This window comes from Typopeltis vanoorti, chromosome 17 (genome assembly GCF_054136105.1).
Source record: "Typopeltis vanoorti isolate ZY-2024b chromosome 17, IOZ_Tvanoo_1.0, whole genome shotgun sequence".
Lineage (NCBI taxonomy): Eukaryota > Metazoa > Arthropoda > Arachnida > Uropygi > Thelyphonidae > Typopeltis > Typopeltis vanoorti.
This window is the reverse complement of record NC_143565.1, coordinates 30967768-30993454: the sequence shown is the minus strand read 5'-3', so window position 1 is coordinate 30993454 and position 25687 is coordinate 30967768. Positions and strand designations below refer to the sequence as shown.

The window sequence follows — 25687 nt, the reverse complement described above, 5'->3', positions numbered from 1 at the left end:
GAAAATGATAAGAACTTGGCGGAATCAGGAAGAGGATCTGAAAAAAAGCAACTCACAGTAAACATAACCTATGAAGTCGAACTGCAAAATGGCCAGAACTTCAGGCAGAACTGAATACTTTGATTTTAGACCGCAGAAAAGCGAGACTTTCAGTGTCTACAGAAATGATTATTCATCAAGCAAAAGCGATAGCCACTAACAGAGGGATCGCCAACTTTACTGGATCAACATCAGGGTGTTCAAGATTCATGAAGAGAAACCAGCTATGTATGCGGACTAAAACAAAAAAATCACAAAAGATGCCAGCTGAATATGAAAAAAAAAATGACTGAATTTCATCGATTCGTCATTAAAGCAAGGAAACAAGAAAATTTTGAACTTGTGCAAATAGGAAACATGGACAGGTTCCGCTGACTTTTGATATGCTCTCAAACAAAACTATAGATTCCAAGGGCACAAAAAAGTGTTACTGTCAAAACTTCGGGACACAAAAAAACTTAATACACGGTTGTTTTAGCCAGCTGTGCTGATGGGACAAAATTGCTGCCACTACTGATTTTTAAAAGGAAGACGCTAGCCAAAGAAAAACTGCTTAAAGGAGTGTTTGTACATGTTCATCCAAAAGGCTGGATGGATGGATGGAGGAGGAATGAAGTTATGGATAGATAAAATTTGGTCTAGGCACCCTATAGGACTGAAGAAGCCTGCCCTGCTAGTATGGGATCAGTTTCGTTCTCACAGAACAGAAGATGTTAAAAATAAACTCAAGGAATTGAAAACTCAGTTATCTGTAATTCCAGGAGGTCTACCTAGTTAGCTTCAACCTTTAGATGTCTGTATCAATAAACCATTTAAGAGATTTATGAAGAAGTGGAACAGCTAGATGCAGTCTTCAGATTTTGAGGTTATACCATCAGGAAGAAGGAAGAGGCCTAGCATTTTGCAAGTTTGTTAATGGGTCAAAACTTCATGGGATGCTGTGAAAATTGAGACAGTAATTAAATCATTTAAAAAGTGTGGCATTAGTAATGCACTGGACGGTACAGAGGACAATTTGTTGTATGAGGTTGTATTGTTGTATGTACAATTTGTACAGAGCTAAATTTTCATTTAGCTGTGGAGATGAATTTCTGGGTTTTGACGAAGAAGATTAAAAGGGGGGGGGGGGGTTCTGTTTCCTAGTTGGATTAAGTATTTGTTGAAGGTAGACCTACTTATTACTTTATAATTGAAATACTGTAAATTCATTATAATATTCAGTGACAAAGTTTTTTTCCTAAAAAATGTGTTCAAAAAAGGGGATGCGTCTTATACGCTGGCAAATACGGTAATCTATTACTTGTCAGCGCACTGTAATACTGTTGTATCTCATTTCTTCTAAGGCATTTCTGACTGAATCAATCCATCTAGACCTTGGTCTTCCTCTGGGTCTTTTCCTGCCATTTTGGCATCAAATAAATGTTTTGCGAACCTTTTGCTAAGGCGGTAAGAGACCATACTATCTTAGATTAGAATGCTTACACATTCCTGAATGCAAACAATGGCAAGATCCTTCCTAATCTCTTCATTTTTAATATGATTCAGCCACTGATGCCACCTGTTTTCAAGCCCCTAATTTTTCTAAGAACTCTCATATTTGTAGTCTCTAATATTTGATCAAATGCTTTATTTCTATCCCAACTCTCAGATCCATAATTGTAGGTATATCCCATATAGGTATAGTGTTTTGAAAACCTTTTCCCTGGGCACCTTGTCATATGCCTTTTCCAGATCTACAAAACTGAAGTCATATTCTCATAATTTCTCAAGTATTTGTCATAAAGCAAAAATCTGATCTCAACAATACCTATTCAGCCAGAACCCAGCTTCTTTTCCCAGTTTCTCTTCCACAATTTTCCTCAGTCTCTTTACAAGTATGCTTGCATAAATCTTACCTGAAATACTTAGAAGAGAAATTCCTCTAATTATCAGATTCAGCTTTTTCCCTTTTTATAGTTGGGAATTATGAGCTCTACTCCAATCATCTGGAATTTGACCTTCTAACCAGACCCTCTGAATTATGCTGTGTAGACAATACCAAACTTTTATTACTTCCATATTTGCACATTTTTGGTCAAATAGCATCTATTCCAGCTGCCTTACCACACGTATTTTTGATGGCTTTTTCTACCTCGTGTATTGATATATAGTCTTCTTTACATTCCTCTTGAAAATTTTCTACTACTGTTCTACCACTGGTCATTTTATTTCATTTAACAGTCAAAGTAATTAGTCCTAACATCTAGGATATCCTCAGTCTTGGCCCTAGTGATCTCTTAATCAGCCTGTGTCCCTCTCCATAAATGTTTCCTCTAGATAAAGTATTTGAACCAACACTTTCCAGCAGATATTCTTTGTGTCTTTGATTCTGCCATCCATTCTGACTACTTCACTTGTCAGAACAAGTTTTAGCAGCAAGTTGAAAGTACTTGGGTAGTGCTTTTTCTCCTACCCTCACAAACTACTTTAAGGAACATTATCCTAGATTATGGTTCAGATATGTGGATGATATTTTTACATCATCCATATTGTGTATGGCAGGGTTTCTCTTTCTGAGAGACAAGAATTCATTACAAAGCCAATGTTGTGGAAAAGATCATAGCAATTTCTTTTTTTTTTTTTTTTAAACTTCCTTATTCTTTGCCAGCCAGGTGGCCTTCATTTTTTCCCCCTTTTTCCCCCCTGTCTTTCAGAAGAAAACCCACACCAGACTGTCTTCGCTCATTCACATCAACTATATCTCTTCACTGGGCCCACCTTTTAAGCTTTACTGAAGCACTGCTGATGCTAGAAATAAATGTTAAGACCACATGATTTTCAAGCAGCTTCACTGAGTCCTCTGTTAATAAAATCATTAAATGGTCTTGAAGTTTAGGTTATCTGCCTCCCAAGAAGTTAAATGTATTGTCATCCCTTATGTTGAGAGTATTTCTGAGAGGAGTGTGAAACTAATCAGATCTGTTAGACTCAATATGAATCTTCATTAAGTTAATAAACTTTCTTCCTTTCAAGGCAAAGGATAAGCTTCCACCCCTAGCATAATCCAACATTTTATTAGATACCCTGCATTTGTGGGCTAGCATGTTTTGACCAAACTGGAAGATCTGTGGCTGTTTGCTAAGATGAACAATTCACCTACATTAGATTCCATGAGCCTATTCAACCCTGACTTGTTGAACATGTCATCTTCACAAAATATCAGATCCTTAGGAAGAAGACTAAGAATCATACATAAAAGCCATTTTCTTTAGATCATTTTATTGCATGTGCTTGTTTAATTTAATTTTTATACTGGTGATACCTTAGATATGCAAGGAAAAATACTATTAAAAATCACTCCAGAAGTCATACATTATTACTGCATTAATTACATCTGCTTATGGTCCAATTCTTTGCAATGAAGCATTTTAATCTATCCTCTTATTCCACATGCCAGTCATCAGACTCACTTATCTCTAATGTTTTCTCATCATTTCAAAGATATGTAGGTGACCAAATACATGCATAAAAATCCTGATGCAGCCCGATAGCCTTAATGGAACTATCACCTCTTTAGCCCTACTTGTCATGTCATTTCCATTATGGCAACAATAACTGTCTTCTGCAAGATGTCCCTTACCATGAACTTTGCCTGTTTACAAACACTCGCAGATCTCTTACCCATTACAGCAAAGTTCATCAAATACAACATACCTTGTTCCTTCTTCTGTGGCTAAAGTGCATGACTTTACTTACATTTAGAAACAATGAAGCTGACATTAATCTATCAAGGGCACCTATCTATTCAAATCCTATGGTAACAACATCTCATCAGAGCTTCCTGGCATTGTTCTCTTCAATATTACATCAACAGCAAACAGGTGAATATCTCCATTTTCTCAGCAAGATTATAAGAGGGGGGGGGGGGCTTAAGAGTGAAAGCAGTATAACTGGGAAGAGACCTCCATGTAGTATTTTAAGAAATGTGATGAACAGACCAAGACTTCCCACCTATATTCATGCAATAACAATCTGAGAAAAGAAGTAGAAGATAGAATTCAACACTAAATACATGAAAAAATAAAATAGTTTAAAAACAAGAACAGAACCTTGGAGATTCAGTGGCAAACCCTGAAGGAAACATTCAGCCAGAGAGATATGTGGTAAGGTTGTCTATAAGGATAGAAAAAATCAGAACTCCATGATGGACTCAGAAAGTTAAAGAGGCAGTCAAGAAAAAGAAGAAAGCATACTGAAAGTTCCTGGCAAGTAAGTCAGCTTGTGCTCTTAGAGAATACAGGGGGGGGGGGGGGGGGGGATGTAGAAAAGTGAAATACTGTGTAAACCTAGCTGAACAAAAACAAAAAGTCTTAGCTGAGATGGGAATTCAGAACTGGAATGGCTAAGGTTCTTTGCTGCATGTATCAACTTCTTCTTCCATACCTTTCTGTCTGGAGCTTTTCCATTCAAGTTCTGAATTCTCATCTCAGCTAAGTCTTTTTTTTTTTTTTTTTTTGGTTATTCTCTAAATGCATCTGTGAGATACCTATAGTTTGCTTTCCATCAGGCTTCATCTTGAATGCTTGTTTAGTTATTCTCTCCTCACCCATTCTTTCCCCATGTTCAAGCTATCTCAGTCTATACATTCTAATTTCATCAGCTAGAAGTGGGGATCTATAGAGTTCATATAGTTTTTGATTATGTCTTCTCCATTCATCTGTTGTATTCTCGTACAGATCCATAGATTTTTCTGAAGATTTTTTTCTAAGATCCGCAACACTTCTGCATCATGGTCTGTTATGCTCCAGGTTTTTTCTCCACATATAACAATGACTGTCTTGTATATTTCTATTTTAACTCTGCTTAACAGAATTTTGGAAGATAAAGAAAGGTATGGTAGGGAGTCAACTGAATAAATTGATATGGAATAAGAAAGAAATTAGTCAATTTAAATTAGCTGTATACAAGACAATGTTCAAACCAATTTTAACTTAGGGATTTGAGAGCTAGGTTAGAAAATCAAAGGCTGGAGACCACAGATACATATGAAAATTCTCAGGAAGATTAGTAGAGTGAATTTTTGTTTTTAGAGAAACTTGTGCCATAGTTCTATACAATTAGATGAAACACAAGGTAAAAGTATTATTTATTAAATATACTGCCATATATTTCAGTCTGAAATTAACAGACCATCATCAGCGGCTTTGTTTTTATTTTGTTTTATTCATTTTTTTTCCCCTCCTGTAAAGAGATTTTTACACCAAGCATTAAGTAATTACACAAGAGTTCATTCCAATTGGTGCAATGACTTTTAATTCTATTTCTTTTAGAATCTGGAAAGTCACTGACTCAAGACCAAATAAAAAAAAATTTTAAGCCACTGATGGTGGTCTGTTAATGTCAGACTGAAATATATGGCAGTATATTTAATAAATATTACTTTTACCTTGTGTTTTCTTATACATATTGTATAGTGGAGGGAACAGAAGGCATCAATGGCAGTATCACAAACGGTGTTAAGAAAATACTTGCAATTGTTGGCAATCAGGAATGTGTTAGTAGAGTTAATCTCAAGTGATATGGTCACTTAAACAGAGGAAAGGAAGAGGAAAGATTAGCAAAATAAAATTCTTTGCCAGAAAAAGATCCAGAGGAAGACCAAGATATAAATAGATTCAGTAAAAAGTGCCTTAGAAGATAGAAGTATAAGATCTGATAATGTTGGAGTCTTGGAAGATAACAGATTAATTTGGAAGAAAACTGTTGATCAGAGTTAGTAATGGTGTAACTTTTCATGTAGTATTATCATAATACCTGTACATCTCCTGAGGATACGTATCAGGAATTTGATAATGATGATGATAAGAAAAAGAAAAGTAATAATAAAATTAAGCATGCAATTTTTTTTCTTTCTTTTTTCTAATATCAACCTCACACACACACAAGGTTGCTAAACCTCTAACACAAACTTTCTATGTGTGGGCAAGTAGTTAAAGAGAAAGAAAGAAAAAAATTAACATGTTACTTGAAAAGTAACATCTGATGTTAGCTCCTCTTGACAAGTCTGACCATAACTTTGTCCATTTGTCCTTTTACAGACCATCCTTCTCAGCCTTGTTTCCTACTACCAACTACTTACCGTTTCTACTCTTAGCACCTGTTCTGATCTAATAACAAAAGCTATTCTTGTTGAGATGAGTGCTTTTATTTCATACCTCAATGAAAATCCTTGACAGTTATCTAAACCCCCTGTTCTCCAACAATTGTGCCAAAGCAGTTCAAGCAAAAAATTCAGCATATCTCTGATGGCTCAAATCAAAAACTATGGCTTCTCATTCAGATAATGAGAAGCTATCTCTGATATCAAATCCTACTCATTACTTTGCTGATTAAAGCACTCTCAACTTCTCATTTTTAAAACCTTCAGCTTAAGTAATTCACACTTCAAGATCTTTCTTAAACAATACCTTAAAACACTTATCTCCTTGTTATTCATAAGTGGGGTGAAGATAAGCAGGTGAATTTTAATGTCACTAAAATGATCCTGTCTCATTTCCTAGAATAAAAGAATGACTATGCCACACTCTCCCTCACTTTTGACAATATTAAACTCACCAACTAGGATCAGTTTTCTATTCTTGGGTTAATTTGCATATCTAACCTATCCTTACACAAGCACATGAATTCCACCCTCTTGGAGTCTCCAAAAAGCCCCCCCCCCCCCCTCCAAAAAAAAAAAAACAATACTTATCTCATGACACTTTAATAAAGCTAAAATCCACCCCCCCAACCTTGAGTACTATTCCCACATTTGAGATGGCACACCAAAGACCTCCCCTCCCATACGTGTTGTTTTTGTTCTATTCTTGAATCATGTATGAATAGAGGCAGCCCATATACAGTTCAGCTCCAGACTTATCAAAGCAACTTCTCATCCTCCATTCTCTACATCTGTACTCTTTAAAACAGTTCTTCCCATACTATTTTCAGCAGTGATTACAACTCTCAGACATCATATATGGAGCTGATATTAAAATAAATAAATAAAAGTTGAAAGAAAAGACTAATGCCAAGAAGTGTGCTTTGTCTTTGGGTGATGTCACCATGATATATTAGCATGTGACAAGTGGAAAGAAGAAGGCAAGATTTACACCCAGCAGCCTTAGCAAGAGATCAGAAGGCAAATGCCATTTAAACAAATAGAAAGCTTCTTTTTTTTTTTTTTTTTTTTTTAAGCACATGATCTTTGCAAAGTCTCCATTAGATTTGTTCATGATTTGCTTACATTTGCTTTGAGCTGCTGCTGTGTACAGCTGAGTGAAAAGATGAGTTTTTCATTTGGGCTATTGAATATATGCTGAATTATTATCTTCGGATGCTCTGCCACATTTGTCAGAGAACTAGCACCTGCACAGAGGTAGACTTTGAAGTAGAGTGGGGAATAATAAAGGCTTTCATCCTGATAAGAATTATTTCAGTTATTTGGTCAGAGCAAATGTTTGGATCAAGAGTGCAGAAAGAAACAGACGAGACTGTGGAAAAGAGACACAAAACTCAGAAGTCATCTGAATTGGCATCACATTGTAGTGCTACAGAATGAGGTTGAGAGGAAACTGATTTGTAGAAAAGGAAACAAGATTATGGTCAGAGTTGTCAAAAAGGAAAGTAAACATCTACAGTGTATTTGAAAGGAGAGCTGGTTAAGGAAGGGTCCAGAGTGTTGGGAGAGTGATGAGGATAATCTGGTAAGCAGGTAAACAATTTATCTTGGATCCTGAGTGTTAGTAAATAATTAAGCTTCTCTTCCAGCTTGATCTGTAAAGTTAGAGAAGGTAATCCAGTTTGAGTTATGAACATTAAAGTTCCTAAGGAACTTCAATATACTCAGAGGTCAGCATGGTCATACATACTAAGGTAGCAAATGAAGGCTACAAACTAGGGTAAGTGTACTTATTATTATTTCTTTTATTATAGTTTATCACATTGTTTTAAAAACACCCACATTATAATAAATTTCCTTAATTATATATCCAAAAAACATCCATCTAAAAATTCCCTGGAAGCACATATACTGTCAACAATACTTACAAACCCCATTCTGAATGTAGGGCAAGAGCAGTTATAGCAGCAGGAGGTGACAACTGCACTACAACTAAAGGATGAAAACCAGCTTCGAAGCTCACTTTATCTTGTCTGATATTTAATTGCTCATGACCTTTCCACACAAAGTTATCACGGCCTCCAACTATATTCAATGTAGATGTCTGAAACAGAAGAGCAACAATGAATATGACAATTAAGCATATTTTCAGCATTAAGAATTAAAAGAAATGTCCTAATTTTCTTGTGATGTATGATTTTGTTAAATGAACAAAATCTCCTTAATTCTCCTCGATCAGCAATGTTAAGAGAAAAAATTACTTACAGAAATCATGTTTCCAGAACATGTAGCTAAATGTTCTTTTATTATAATTTTGTGCTAAAACAGTTTTCTGTAGTTTATATATATGGAAACTAACAACAGCAAAATTTACCTATTTTATCAAAATATTTATCGAAACATCTCTCTCTCTGTGTGTGTGTGTGTCAGGCGAATATTCTGGGTGTGCTAGGTGTGCGGGGCTCATCCACGAAATATCAGTATCACCCATATTATATTTTTGCATTTATTCCTGCTAAAGACTCCCCCAACTGTTTGCAGACTTCATCCGATTCCTAAAATTGAACACAATACACTGTACTAATGCTTCATTGTCCTCTTCACAAGGGTAATAAAGCATTAGTGCTTCATGAAGAAGGCACTGTTTGGCGTGTAAACATTGCATCACATTCATGTTAATAGTCCAGGTGTGCTTTCGAAATGCATACACCTCTGCACCCTTTGAAAAGATGTAAAGCAGGCACAGTGGGTCAAATTCTTAGCTTTCTAATATTTTTAAACCGCTGAGAAGGCAGGACTGGGTGAGTTAAAATATTGAGCTCACCAGCACGAGTGGCTGTGATTGGTTATTGTGTCAACCAATCCAATTGAATGTTGTCACTTGTCACGAGTTGAGCGATTACTATATCCAATGGCTTCATTACAAACAGCTGTTTCACATGTTTTCTGGAACTGAAAATTTGAAAGTGGATGTTAGGAGAAAAAAACAATGTTTCTCTTGCTATGCAGTATAGCATCTGTTGAGGCTGCAAAGTTTTTTTAATGGTATAGAGACATTTTTATTCTAGTCTTCGGAAACAACTGATAGTAAAAAATATCTATTCCTGAATAAAAATGAATATTCTGTGTATTATAAGATGTTGATCTACAACAAAATACCAGCATATGCGAGATTGATAAGAGAGAAGAACCGCTGATACTAAAAAAAAAACTGATGAGCGTAGGATTCTCGAAAGTGTGAATACTTCCGATAATGATCAGATGCTATGTATACTGGAGTCTCAGTAAACAAAAGAAATTTCTTGGAAAATGGAGCGAAATATACACAAACCAGAGAAATACACATAACATGGGCAAATTTTACAAGATGATTTGCTGCTCCATCAAACGATATTTATTCCCTGCCATTCTTTGTCTCCTTGTGTTTTTTTTTTTTTTTTTTTTTTTTTTTTTTTTTTTTTTTTTTTTTATTATTATGCCATCATAAATTCACTTATTCGTGTCTAGACTTCATAAGATCGTGCTATTTGCTCTACCCAGCAACTTATAGGACACATAAGTCACAAAAGTTAATTATTAATAATTCGTTTACCATTAATGAAAGTATTTCTACTCACACTTATTCTTTTCATTTCCTATTCTAACATGTCTTATAAATGATGGTTCACATATTTTCATCTTTGAGTATTTCAAATATACCAACCAACTATAGCATTCTCCTTCATTGTTGTTTTCTAATAAATCTTAAAACAAACAGATTGTTCCCCACTCTACAGAAGTATTCAAAGTTATCCTGCAAGTAATTGCATTGGACCAATAAGATGAGCACTGATGCGGTATGCACTCTCAAAACTTTCATACATCGATAAAATGTAATCATACGGTCATGGGCATCTGGAAAGGGAGGAAAATGGGAAACCCGCCCAGGCTCGAGTATATCTCAGTGATTGAGATATATAACCTTATGTAAGCTTTATCTGTCTTAAAATTTTATTACGAGTTGGCCTGTTTCGGCCCATGGCGGGGTAGCCATAGAATGTGTTTTATTGCAGTAATAAAACACAAGTTCCCGTTTTTGGTTCACTTTTTCTGATTCGTGAACAGCGAGACCAGTTCGTTTGCTTTCTGTCTAGTGAGTGAAATGTAAATTTTAAATTTATAGTGAAACAAATTTAAACAGAAAAAATACATTTTTAAAAGGTAAGTGAATGTAATTTAATATTATTTTACTTGTTAGTTTTCTTTTTTTTTTTTGCTTTTAAACTAAATTAAATGAAATAATTTAATTTAGGATTTTGAGATTAATTAATTAGTTGATTTTTAATAAAATGTGGGTAATTTTTTTTTATATATATATATATATATATGAAATTGTGCTAAAACTATTAATTCTGAATACTTTTTTCCCCCAAGAATCAAAGATCATTAAAATCGATGTAAAATGAAAATAATGTACTGTATTTATAGTTTACATCAAAAAATGCTAAAAGATGTTTATTGATGTAATTATTTAATTAAATCAATAATTATAAAAATTTATTGATGTAATTTTTTGTCTCCAAGCTTTGCCCTCAAGTCCCTAGAGTTATTAACTTCTTGCAATCCAGTACAATCAATATGGTACACAGCATTTAACCTTTTCAACCCTAAGGGCATAACATGATATTTTGCAAAATTAAATTGACAATCATTATCTTCTGCCCACAATACATATTTAAATTATCTTACAGGATATCTACATCACCGTTATCAACTATTGCTCTCCCCAGTTTTGCATCATCAGCAAACAACTGAATACCCCCCCCCATAAATATTTCCCTATATAATTGATATACAAATGAAAGAGTAGTAACCCTAGTACAGAACTCATTCTCATTCTAGATTTCACTCCACCATATACCATATCATGTTGTAGCCATTTCGTTTATCCAATTCTACTGTTCACTTTATTATGAAAAGTGAATAAATTACTATGACAGGATCTATCCTTTACAAAGCATGCTGCCATATAATATTGCATTCCTATCCATCCACTGTTGGATTTTACCTTTAATCAATTTTTCAAATAGTTTAACAACCACTCTTGATATATTAATTAGTCTGTAGTTTGCTACCTCTGTCTTGGAGCCATCTTTATGCACTGGTATTATCTTACCCTCTTTCCACTCCCTTGGGAACCATGCTAAAGCTAAGACTTAGATTGAACAACTTCATCAGAGAAGACAATGCCAATTCTCTTGCACATTCACATAGTACACAAGCTGATATGCCATTCAGTCCCACTACTGTATCCACATGGATCATTTTTAATACGCTGAAAACCTGCTGTTCTTGTATCTCAATTCTGATATTCAACTGTCACATCAGCAACTGCAATATCTCTACCTGGATGGTACACTTTTGCAAAATGATTGCTCAGCAACTATTTCTTTTGCCTCTGTCACCTTCTTACCATCAGCATTGTTTAGTCATCCCACCATAGTCATTTTTCCTCTTACTTACTACATAATGAAAAACTCTTTAGTTTGACCTGCTTGGCTAATTTTCTCTCATAATCTGATTTGACCTTTCTTACCATACTAGTTTCCGTTTTTCCTTGCACTTCATACTGCTCATAAATATGCTGATCACCTTTTTCTTTAATATTCCCCGCACAGTATTTTTTTTTTTTTTTCTTTTGACTCTTGCTTAATATCTCTACTCATCTACTTAATACCCACTTGGTTTATCCTCCTGATTTTGGACATTCAGTCTGATATATTTTTTTAACAATCCTTTGACTACTTCCCATGCACTACAGACATTCTTTCCTTATAGCTACTCAAGATATGACACTGCTCCATAATGCCTCCTAAGTCTGTCATAATTATCAGCTTTATAAACCCTTTCTTGATAGAAAATTCCACACGTTTGCAACTTCCCAGAACAAGAGTGCATGTCACTGTCCACAACTGAAGACAGAGCGGCTACCCTGGCAATGAATATATATCTTATGTTATTAGCAGATCTAAAATTCAAATCCTGGTCCCTCTACAACATGTTTCAGGTAATTATCCTTTAGCAATTGTATAAATTCTATCTTACCATGCCCCCTTTCCTCCTTCCAATCTATGTCCCATAGTTGATGTCGCTCCCATAATAATTGCTTGGCTTGCGCTCTTTGTGCTAATCTGCTGATGCATGGACCCTACCCCCGTTCTATAGCATCAATCAATGATATATTTTGTCCTACTGGCCTTTTTTCAGACCAGACAGCCTCAATTGAACAATCTTCCTGAGACCTAAAATCCTCTTTAATTTTGTTCATTGTAGTTCTTCAGATATCATCAGCAACACCTCACTTCCTGTCCTATCTCCTCCCTGAAATTACAAATCTTTTACATTTTATCTCTGTAACTATTGTTTTCTGCCAACCAATAAATGAGGGATGAAATCTAGCATGTGTCTGGCCACCTGTAGGATAAATGAGTGTGTGTACAGAAATGATTATGTAATGCTGAATTTGATTTCACAGTTTTTTGATTCAAATGGGTTGGTAATGACATTATACAAAGAAATTGTAGGTACAAATACAGTAATACTCAGCCTGCAGCATCCTCAGTCCAAAATACATAGCCATGAGCTAAGCAATTTTAAACCGATCTCCAGCCAAGATGCTGCAGGTTCAAATCCTACAGTGCGGAAAGAGAATCTGCAATCCTACTACTATTTCTAGCAGAAAGCTTTACTCCCAAAACACATTTAGGTACTAGACTGAGTGACCATACCACATCAAAATGACATCACATGTGAATAACTAACTAAACTGATACCAATAGAATCAACAGCATATATAATTGGTACAGCAAGGTCCAATAGTATCAAAGTGCATCCATTCCCCTTATTCAAATCTGTTCCTCCTCTATTAATGAAACATGAAGATTTCTGAAACAAGCTGTCTCTAACAAACCCAAGTTGTCCTTTGTAAAACATTAAAATGTTACTCAACCAGTGGGCTCTAACCAGTCTCCCTAATATCTTAATTACTATTCCACATGTACAGACTGATATACTCATAATTGGTCTGTATCTTACCAAAGTGATGACCTCATGCTGCTATTATGGTGGATTCAATACGTTCTTTCTTTATCACCGTCATTCTTCCTCTTAATCCCAACATAACAATTTGGATTTCCTTTGAACTGTTCAGTCAACTTCTTTTCATAGTATGATTATGCCTGCCATTCTTCTTAGCTGAGCCTGGTCACCACATTTCTTCCAATATTGCTTTCAGAACTTTTTTCTTTTTTTTTTTTTTAAATGCAGCTCTTGCCTTAGAGTTTTGTTAATACATTCAATTTCCTACAATTTATTCTGCTAACTTTGAGATGCTGTTAGTTGTAGCTTCCTTAGGAACCTTTTGATCATTTCACATGCACTGCTAATCCTCTACCAAGCAATATTCTCAAACCAAGATACACTTAAAGCTGCCTTCAGTTTATTTATAATCACCTGCCTTATAGTTCATACATACTCAGTGATCAGCTCCAGCCAATTTGCAATGGTTTGCAAAAACCAGTTTATTAAATTTTGAAGATTTAAAATCAGCTGTTAAAAATTTTTACAAAAACGATGTTACAAAATTATCTTATAAAACAATATGGGAAAAACTACAGCATACAAAAAAACTTCAAACACAAAATTCTAAACAATTAAAGATCAGTTTTTACAATGGATGGGTTTGAATTCTAACAATTAAAGATGTATAAATTAACAGATTCAAAGTTTGTGTCATGATTTTTTAAAAAGAGGATTTAAATCATCATAAAAATTTAGTACCCAACAATATGAGTTAGTACATCTGTCAAAAAATTCATGAGAAAAGACCTGGTTTGCAGAAGAAGGAAAAAAAAAAAAATCATCTTTCATCAGGACAATGCACCTGACCACAAAGTTGTTTTGGCAATGGGAAAATTAAAGGATCTGCACTACGAATTGTTGGAACATCCACCCTATTCCCCAGATTTGGCTCTCACTTCTATCTCTTCCCAAAACTAAAACTCTTCCTTGCTGGTCAGTGTTTTTCTTCGAATCAAGAGGTGATTGCAGCTGTAGAGGGGTATTTTGCAGATCTTACTGAGAACCACTACAGGGACAGGATAATGGTGCTGCAGCATCACTGGAATAAATGGATTAGTCTTAAGGGAGATTATGTTGAAACATAAAAATAATTTTGAAATTATAAATTCGTTTTTTATCATTGTTAGGTCAAGAACTTTTCAGACCACCATCGTATTTTTTAAAGAATGTAATGAAGTCATAAGTGAATGCAAAAAAATTGGCTCTCCCAAAGGAAATTGAATCTGCAGCTTCAGAAAAAGTTAGGATCTTTAGAAAAAATACTGACATTTCTGTGGAATGGTAAAAGTATACTATTAAAGCAAATGACATTCAAACATTTACAGAATATGCATTATGTGACATCTTTTAAATCAGAATTTTATATAGAAAACAAGCTGTTAAGATTTTAATAGCTCATCACTGCGCACACACTTTTTTTTTAAACAAAGCTTTTACATGATTTGCTATCTCATGTTAAAACTGCATAATCACTTTCATCAACTAACAGCTACATTGAGTAATTTAGGCTTTGGTGGTAGTTTACACTCATATTACAATATAATGAAATAATTACAGCACACACAAAACAAAAGAAATAATTAAACAGTAGATTTTATCATTTCAATATTTCATCTGTCACAGAAACATCTTCAAGAATATAATGTTAAAATTGTAATAACACACACAAAAACACATAAGAAACAATAAGTGGAAAAAATGAAATTAGACTATATAAAGACTAAAGCCCTTATGAGAAGTGCCTCCTATGGGTGGTGGCGGCAAGCATTAGCTGTTGGGCAGGAGGCTTAAGAATTAAATTTTTCCAAATCATGGGAAACAATTTCAACATAATATTTATTAAGATTATGCTGGTTTTTTGAATCTGCTACTGATTCTAAAAAAGAGTCAAGTTTGTATTTACTGTGATGAAGCATAATAGTTTTCTCCCATCTGATTCTATGCATGATATCCAAGGCATCAGTTAGATCTAATTGACAATAGTTGTTGCAGCGAATGTACGAGGGTGGTCTGAAAAGTTCTCTGCCTAGACCATAGATGACAACACTATCGGCAAGATTTTTTTTTCCCTAAGTTGGTACATCTGTCATAAGCATCCATGTGAAATTGCAAGTTATTCTATCATGTAGTTTGTTTTATACAGCTGTCTGAAGCGAACGTGTTGTCTGTATCCTTTGAAATGGATAAAATTTAGTATCATGCAGTTATAAAATTCTTTGTAAAAGAAGGTTTAACGCTAAAAGAAATTGATTTGAAGTTCACAAACGTTTATGGGCACTCTTCTCTTCATTTCTGACAATTAAGAAATGGACTGCCGAGTTTAAACATTGCCATACCAGCCTTAAAGATAATCTCCATGTGAAGGGCATCCAAAAAATGTAACACCATCAGAAATCATTGATCAAGTGCACGATATGGTATTAGATCAGTGCTTCCAAAAACTATGGGCCGCGCCCCCTTGGGAGCTGTAGGTTTTGTTGATGGGGGGGGGGGAGCTGTGAAATAATGAAAACAAATTTTAAATCTTTTAAGACTAAGTAGATTTTTTTTATCTTAAAAGAAACATATTTAATTTTAATTATTTATTATTTCTTTTTTTGTTATCTTTTATATTTTAATGGAAAAAAATCACACATTGATGCAGGTTCACAAATTTTGCTTCCTGCGTATTTCGGCACTTAATGAATATTAGTAAATATATGTTTATTCATAAGTTTCATTTCAAAGCAGAAATCTAAGAATTGCAGTTTCAAATATTTCATCTGATATTGGTGTAGCAGTATTGAAACACATCCATCACCATTAAATTGTTATTAAACTTCTTTTATGTTTTTAATTCTTTCTTTCTTTATTACTTATCGTTTTAAATTTCATGTGCTTGTACTGCAAATGTACAATAACAATATATCTATCTATATAAAAATATGAGATAACGTGCCATGTCAAATGTGTAGGTAAGATGCTAAAAATGTAATATTTGCAATATTCACTGTGTATGTTTTGTATTGAATATAAATATAATAAATATTATAATAATATATGTCTATATTACATTTTTTTTTCGAGGGGGGGGGGGGGGGTCATGAAATAATTTAATTTTTCCAAAGGAGACCCTGACATCCAGAAGTTTGGGAAGCACTGTATTAGATGACTGGCGAGTCAGAGTGTGTGAAACTGCTGAGACTATAGCGTTTCAAAAGAATGTGTAGGATATATTTTGCATTAAGTATTGCAAATGAAAAAGCTTTGCACAAGAGGATGCTGCACTTCCTCACAGCAGATCAAAAACACACTCGCATGAAAATCTCTGAACAGTGCTTAGAGCATTTTAACAAGAATAAAACTGATTTTGTGCATCAATTTATTACTATGAATGAGACTAATTCACTACACACCATAATCCAAACAGCAGTCAAAACAGTGGACAGAAGCTGGTTGTTCAGCACCTAAGAAGACAAAGTCAGTTCCATCAGCAGGAAAAGTCATGGCATCAGTGTTTTGGGATGCTAAAGGCATTTTGTTTATTAATTATCTTGAAAAGGGTAAAACAATAATCGGGAAATATTATTCTGATCTTTTAACCAGGCTAGACGAAAAAAATTCGTGAGAAAAGACCTGGTTTGCAGAAGAAAAAAATCATCTTTCATCAGGACAATGCACCTGACCACAAAGGTGTTTTGGCAATGGGAAAATTAAGGGATCTGCACTACGAATTGCTGGAGCATCCACCCTATATCCCAGATTTGGCTCCCTCTAACTTTTATCTCTTCCCAAAATGAAAACTCTTCCTCGCTAGTCAGAGTTTTTCTTCGAATCAAGAAACGTTTTTTCATTTGTTTTTGACTGCAGCTGTAGAGGGGTATTTTGCAGATCTTACTGAAATCTGCAAAATACTCCACTGCAGGGACGGGATAATGGCACAAAAGCATCACTGAAATAAATGTATTAGTCTTAAGGAAGATTATGTTGCAAATCAGAAATAATTTTGAAATTATGAATTCGTTTTTTCATTGTTAGGCCAAGAACCTTTCAGACCACTCTTGTATTTTTGTGTTCATCAATGCAGATCTCCCAGTCTAACCATAATATAATACAGTGCAAGAACAAAGAACTTTGTAAATACCTAGAACAGAAGGGAGGGAGAGAGAAAAGCAGATTGTTAGGAGAGCAAAAGAGAAGGAAAAGTTAGCTTCAAATGGGAATAGTAATGGCATTACTGTAGTGTTTATGTTGAAAGGGATGCGAGTGGTCAAAGGGACAGATAATTTATTGATCTTTTTGACATTGTAATCATTGGACAGGAAGGATTGGCAAATAAAGCAGAGTTCAACTGTAAGAGAAACCTGAGTGGAATGCCTGTTAGAGCTCTGTTGACAAGGGTTTTGATGACACAAGGTTATTGAGAAGGGGGAGATGATCAGAAAGTTTATGTATGTATCTAACTCTGCAGGTGTGTAAACTGTAAAAAAAAAGCTGCCATTGGACAGATGTGATTAGAGTATCTAAAAAAGGCAAGATGTTGTAATTTTCTTTTTCTATAGTGAATTCAATTCTGGGGTGCTGACTGCTGAGGTGAAGGATGAAAGAGTAATGTGTCTGGGCTATGTTGCCAATTAGAAAATGCATCAATATATCTTATAAGTTGGAAGGTGACAGTATCAAGAATATCTGTTTAAGTAAGGTGCCCTTTCAAGAGAAGTAACCATTTTTCATTAAATTTAAAGTGTCAGAAGGAGGAATGTTGGTGAATATGGTGACATCAAAGCTCACCATGATATCACTGTTCAAAACTAAATTTTTGATAAGGATTTGAAATGCATGAAATTTTTATAACAGAAGTAGTGTGGCCAGTAAGTGAAATTAAAGATTTAGTTGACTCACTAATTTAGAGGAGGAGTCAGTAGCATCTGTTATGGGATGGAAAGGGTAATTAGGTTCATGAATTTTTGGCAATCTGTATAATTTAGAAAGTGGGGGGGAGGCTAAAGGCGAGAGGTTTTTTTTTAACTTTAGGAAGCCAAGACATTTTTTAGAAGCCTTTTTAATATTTCTTCTGAGACTTGGTGAAATCATAATCTAGCGGTTTATAAGTGGTGTGGTCTCTAAACAACGTATTCATTTTCCGATTGTAATCACTGGAATTGAGGACGACAGTAGCATAGCCTTTTTCAGGTCTAGTAATGATTATGTTCTTGTCTTTGTGGAGAGTTTTTTGCAGCAACATTTGTGATGAGATGTTGGTGATATTGGGCCTGATGTTAATGGCAATGGTAAGGGATAGGTTGTGTACACCATTCTATATGTCACATGATTTCCAAAGTAGGAGCTTTCTGAGGCACTACTGCAAAGTTCTGACCAAGGTATGTACACTAACAGCTGTTTCATCGAGTATTTTTTGATCACAAGTTAAGGACGACTTGTAGCAACTGATTCTGCAACTGAGAAATACAAATATTATTATATTTTTTAATATACAGCATGTAATATATAATGAGATCATGACTGCAATGAGCAAAAAAGCCATAATTTTAATTTATGCATATTCCCATACAATTGCTCACTTTTATTACAAGCATATCACATGGATATACTGTCCAAATGTAAGCATTCCTAACTGTTAAAGTAGTTCTTGGAATAGAAAAAAAAAATGATAGGAATAACAGCTTTTATGACCACCTGCATTATATTATGGGATGGTTTATAACCTAATCTTGTGCTTGGGAAACATCCCCTCACTACCTAACTCTTCATTGTGTAGCCTCCAGTTCTCCTCCTCCTTCACTTTACCCAAACTGCACCTGTAAAATTAGTTAAAAATGAACCCTCCATTGAAAACATATCTACTAAAAGAAAGTGGCTCTCAGTTCAAAAAAGTATAAATTGCTTATGAGTCAAAAAGTAGTGCAAAAAATGTTGAAGTGTGTAAAAAAAAAAAAGTGTTCTTTGTCCTCTTTAACAGTATCGGCATTTTGGAAGAATAAAGATGTCTACGTATCGGCAATGGAAAACAACATACATGAAACAAAAAAAATTTAGAAGGTGCAAGCTTAAAAACTGATGAAACATTACTTCAATAGTTCACTACACAAAGAAGTGCTGGATTCTGGATAGATAGTAGCTGATCTTGAAGATTTGGGTGGAAAAGATTTGGATGCAATGATTCTGTATATAACAACAGATGGCTGTGTCAATTTAAAAAACAACAAAACATCTGCTAACCTGCCTTAAAAGGTGTAAGGACAATGGAATTACACCTATCTATGTCAAGTTTAAAGTAAAATCTCTCTCTCTCCTCTATTTGCATTTACAAGCATGCTAGCTTTGCTTCATGAACAAATCACTGCTTCTTTAGCCTCTTTCCATCCACTGATGGATATAGGTGTCACCTAGACTTTCCTCGCCTTTTTCGGTCGTGGAGATGATGGCTCTTCCACTGTGAAGACTGTTGCTTTGTCTCAGGGTCGTACCCGTACAACCAAGTTTCGTCACCAGTAATGATCTTCGACATGAAGGATGGGTCATCCACGGCACACTGACGGAGTTTTTGGCAGACTTCAATGCGGTGTTCCTTCTGCTCCTGGGTCAACAGCCTCGGGACGAACTTGCCAGCAACGCAGCGCACGTTCAAATCACACGTGAGGATTGTCTGAACTGTTCTCCGATGATCCTCATGCACAAGTTGCTGAATGGTTGACATTTTTGGGGATTGAGCTTGTTGAAGGTCTTCCTGATCTCTCATCGTCTTCCAGTGATGTTCTTCCGCTCTTGAAGCACGCATGCCACTCAAAACACCTCGAATGACTCATTGCAGCATCGCCATAAACTTGCCGAATCATGTCAAATGTCTGTGGCAGATTTGCCCAGTTTCATGCAGAATTTCAAGTTTGCTCTTTGTTCTAACTTGCTGTCCATGATGAAATCGCAGATGTGGTAACGCAGGTAGTCAGAATAGCATCAGTTGCACAGCTCCCGATGTACACAGGACGATGTCTTTTGGCATACTGACTTATGAAGGTAGGTGCTCCCTGTGACTGCAGCCATCTGTTGGCGTGTTACAAACCTAGTCTTGAAACTTTTTGATACCACCTAGTATATGTAACAAGTAATCTTTATACAAATAAAATGCTTTGTTTTCTTGTGTGATTTTTCTAATTTATTTTGTTTTTCCTTTATAATTACAATATAATGGTGAGCTTTACTGTCACCTCCTTATTCACACTCTCTGACACTCTAAATTTATTGAAAAGTACTTTCCTCTTGACATTATTGATCTCTTTAATTTTGCAATCCATACTGGTTACTTGCATGGACAGCAAAAATGTTCAATTAAGAAGTAGTGGAATAAATGGGAAAACACCATCAAAAGAAGAAAAAAAATGCATTTCTTGGTCACCTACTTCGTAATAAAAAATATAAGATACTTCAATAGATTATAAAAAGGAAGATAAATGGAAGAAGAGGACAAGGAAGACTAAGAAAATCTTGGCTGGCATGAGCTCTGAGGGACTGTTCAGAGTAGCTGAGGGTCACTCAAAATTTGCCAAGGTGGTCGCTGGCCTCCGATAAGAGATGGCACTCAAAGAAGACTGGTTACTTTTCTTGGAAAGGCACCTTATATAAACAGACAGAAGGTACCTCAACGGGCTCTCCTCTGACCTGGCCAATTTTTATATGGGGCATTTTGAAAAACATGCACTTGATACTGCCACTGTCCAACTTATTTGGTTAAGATATATTGATGATATATTCTCTAATTAGCCACATCGCTCAGACACATTTGACTCTTTCCTCCTTCACCTCAACAGTCAGCATTCCAGAATCTAATTCACTACAGAAAAAGAAAATCAAAACAGCTTTCCTTTTTTAGATATTCTAATCACATTTGTTCAATGGCAACTTTTTTTTTTTTTTTTTGCAGTTTACAAAAAATCCACCCACAGAGTTAGATACATACATAAACTTTCCCATTATCCGCCTTCTCAACATGGTATCATCAAAACCCTTGTCAACAAAGCTCTAACTTCTGTTTCACCCAAGCCTTTCTTACAACTGACCTCATGTTTATTTGCCAAACCTTCTTGTCCAATGGTAATGGTTACAATGTCAAAGAGATCTACAAATTATCTGTCCCTTCCACTTCTTCACATTTCTTTCAACATAAACACTATAGTAATACCATTACTATCTGAAGTGACCCAGATGTAGAGATATCTGGGGTACTTCAGAAAAAATAACCAGAACTTGAAAGAAATATAATCCCTGCACGGCTTTTAAACCTCATTTGAAACTAGCGTCCCTTCTCCACTCTCCTAACAATCCGCTTCTTTCTCTCTCTGTTCAGGTGTTTACAAAGTTCCTTGTTCTTGCACCTTATTACATTATGGTTAAACTGAGAGATCTGCTAACATCTGCCCAGATGAACACAAAAAATACAACTGCTGCCTGCCACAGCTATGATTAGCTAGGTCTAACTGACCATGCTTAAATACTTATAAAGAATTAGATGGAAGAAAACTATTATGCTTCACCACAGTAAATACAAACTTGACTCTTTTTAAAATCAGCAGTAGATTTAAAACACAGCCTAATCTTAATAATTATGTTAAACTTTCCAAGATTTGGGAAATCTTTAATTCTTATGCCTCCCAACCTCCCATATTCCCTGTGTGGGAAATGCTGTTGTATCCATTTTCTGTAAATAATATGGCCTTCATATCCCTGTATGGGAAAGGCTATTGTATCAGTTTTCTGTAAATCCCAACCCAATAGCTTAGCTAGCCAACAGCATTCAGAGGACACTTCTCATAAGACTTGTCTTCATATAGTCTAATTTCATTTCTTCCACTTATTGTTTCTTGTGTGTTTTGTGTGGGTATTATTACAGTTTAATATTGTATTCCTGAAGACGTCTCTCTGTGACAGATGAAATATTGAAATGATAAGACCTGCTGTTTAATTATTTCTCTTCGTGTTATAGTTATTCCATTACATGTTCTACTGAGGACCTTTTATGCTAAGAATTGAACTATATCAAATCTCCCTTTCAAAAATGATTTTGATGCATCTTTTATCAGTAAAGAGGATGAGGGCTCAGGTCAGGATGATAGAAGACATTGTAACAGTCATGAGAAGAAATCTCAGATTTCTTCCTGAGATATTAAATGAATATCTGAATATGGGCTATGGTTCTATAGTATCTCAGCATTGTTGTGTTCTTTCATTCTGTTAGGAAGATTACAATCTTCCTTTCTTCAGCTCAAGAGAAGCTTCCTCCACCCAACTTACTAGATGTCTACCAGATCCCTTGCTCCTATGGTTTTTTTGTACTTCTGATAGTCAGATGGATCTGTGGTTGTCTGCCATGGGAAACATAAATCTTGTATCCAGTACCATGAATTTGAGCAAATCTTGACCAAACACAGAGCACTTTTGTAAGAAAACCAAGCTCCCACACAAAAGTAGATTCCTTATGGAAAGTGTATACAGTGAGAATTGTGACTTTTCTATGTTATCCAAATTTAAACAAATGCAATGGTCTTATGGCTTCCATATTCCCTGTGTGGGAAATGCTATTGTATCCATTTTCTGTAAATAATATAACCTTCATATCCCTGTATGGGAAATGCTATTGTATCAGTTTTCTGAAAATTCCAAATTTATTTTCTGATGTATGTATATATAACTTTAATTAATTGGGAAATTAATTATTGACTATTGTCTTACTTTCTCTGTAATGACTCTTTTTAGTGTACTTTTATTTCTAATTTGTGTTTCACTGTCATTCTGACGATGCCTTTGATATCAAAGTGAAAATTTTACATTAAAATTAATTTTTGTGTATGTTTTCTCTTCTGCCTCAAATTTTAAACAAAAATGAATTTCATTTCCCAGTGTGAGACAACTCCCCTGCTTATCGGAAGCCTGAACTAGCTTGAAAAAGTTCTATGTTTGGTCTTTAGAGTAAGGTTTCCAAACCAGAAAGGGGGGGGGGGGGGAGGAAGAGATCAGTAGTCTGCTCACAGCACTGATGATACTGTGTTTATAACCTTTCATGAATGAGAACTGCAAACTGTTTTTTTCTTGTGCAGCTAAGAAAGTAAGCTAGCAAGCTAGAATTATGACCAGTGAATTCCCTCGAAGAAAGATGATTTCACTTTTGATTCATTGGACTTTAGAAAATCAAACTTTGGAGATGAATAATCAAATTGATTACTCATCAGTTAATAAAAACTGTTATCAAGATTAGGAGAATAGTAAAGGAAGCAAATGGTGGTTTAGTCACATAATGGGCTAGGAAATTTTGATAAGAGCAGAGAATAAAGCAGAGATTCTAGGTTTAGCAGTCTCTGACATTGCCAGACCTGACAAGTACATATATACTACCTTTTTATGGAAAGAATCATGCACAATGAAGTTTACATAGTTGAGATAAGACAGCAGTTGTTGCGACTTACCATATGAAGTTCTTTGAGAAATAAGGTTTCGATGCAAGTGATGATGCACATTATTTAAGTACATATCTTTTACTCTCCTTCACTTTTTTGAGTGGTTGGGTACACACACAGATAAATGCAGAAGTGAATCATCACAAATAAAGGTGAATTCTTTGCATTATTGTAAATGGAAATGGATCAGAAATTATTAGCATTAGTGAGACATAGTTGACATAAGAGAATGTAGTTATGAGAATAGAATGGGATGGATACAAGTACAGTTTATTCATGGAAGATGAGGATCAGTATCCTTATTGAATCTGACTAGAATAGGTTCATAATACTAGCAATACAAAGAATAGGTTTCGGGCTGTTTACTGTATAATGAGGCTTATGGGACAAAATACTTAAGTTGTCTTCTGCTGTAGACTAGAGTTATTTGGAGAAAACTGAACTGCATAGGCAGATTAACCTTACTGAAAAAATAATTATTGTTATTGGTGATTTTAATTATAGGGAAATAGACTGGAGAGAGGAAAACATGCAAGAGGGGAAAGAAAATTTGAATGAGATGAAGTATGAGCATGGTGTAACAAGGTTTTATCAGTTCTGAATTTTTGACTTGGATGATGGGGAGAAGTAGCATGGATGTAATGATCAGCGTGCATTTTTTGGAAAACTGAGAATTGCAAACAACCACCACCAGGGTAACAAAGAATCAAATCTAGAATGGCAAGCTGACTGCTTTTCTCCTCCTGTAAAGTGAAATGAATTCTAAGATGAATGGGATTTATCCGTGAGACAGAGTTTTCAAACAGATCGAGAACCATTACATACTGCAAATATGTCATCAACATATCTGTACCATACCGTAGGTTTAGCAGAAATGCCATTAAGGAGAATATCTTCAAAATGCTCCATAAAGTAGTTGGGAAGCAAATGAGAAAGAGGACTTCCTATTGCTGTACCTTAAAATATGCTGACTGAATTTACCCAGGCTTAAATAACTGGAATGGATAACAAAGTCAAGAAGTCTGATGACATCCAGAGGAAAATCTCATGTAAGTAAATTAATACAGAGTGTCCACAAATGTTTACCCTGATTTCAACTGGCTATAATATTTTAACAATGAAACTAACTGAATAAATTTTGTTGAAGGTAAACTTGGGCACTCAAAGTTTCCATACTGGTATTCTTCAGTATACTGCTTTTGCCACCAGGAGCGCTGCTGCTGATTTTCTTTAAAAATAGCTTCAGTACAGGAAAAAGCCCAATGTGTTCTGTGGCTAGCAGAAAAAAAACCTCCAGTTACAGTGCAGCGAATGTTTAGGGCACAGTATGTAAAGAAGTCCACCTGATGTCAAGCTCATTAAGTCAAGGAAGACAAAGTTTTTAGAAACAGGTTCAGTTCATATGGGTACAAGCAGTGGCAGACCATCGGTTTCCGAGGAGACAGTTGAGGTAGTTCAAACTGCCTTCACCTGGTCACCGCAGAAGTCAATAAGAAGAGCTTTACTAGAACTTCAAATGCCAAGGAATACAGTCCACAAAGTGGTATGCCAATGTGTGAAGCACTTCTGATTGACTTCTGTGTGACTGGATGAAGGCAGTTTGAACTGCCTCAACTGTCTCCTCTGAAACCGATAGTCTGCCACTGCTTGTACCCTTATGAACTGAACCTGTTTCTAAAAACTTTGTCTTCCATGTGGGTTCTTTCCATACTGTGCCCTAAACATTTACTGCACTGTAACTGGAGATTTTGTTTCTGCTAGCCACAAAACACATTGGGCTTTTTCCTGTACTGAAGACATTTTTAAAGAAAATCAGCAGCAGAGCTCCTGGTGGAAAAAGTAGTATACTGAAGATACCAGTATGGAAACTTTATGAGTGCCCAAGTTTATCTACAACAAAATTTATTCAGCTAGTTTCATTGTCAAAATATTATAGCCAGTTGAA

General features: G+C 35.3%; 1 protein-coding gene across 4 annotated transcripts in view; it reads right to left on the bottom strand.

Annotated features, from left to right (window-relative positions):
• The window catches only part of l(2)gl (LLGL domain-containing protein l(2)gl), a 437582-nt gene that overhangs the window by 182868 nt on the left and 229027 nt on the right, over positions 1 to 25687 (bottom strand). For all 4 annotated transcript variants that reach the window (XM_090407678.1, XM_090407677.1, XM_090407680.1 and 1 more), the window contains exon 14: positions 8107 to 8282. In XM_090407678.1, coding sequence (XP_090263804.1) covers positions 8107 to 8282 — 176 coding nt within the window. The remainder of the gene's footprint in view (positions 1 to 8106; positions 8283 to 25687) is intronic.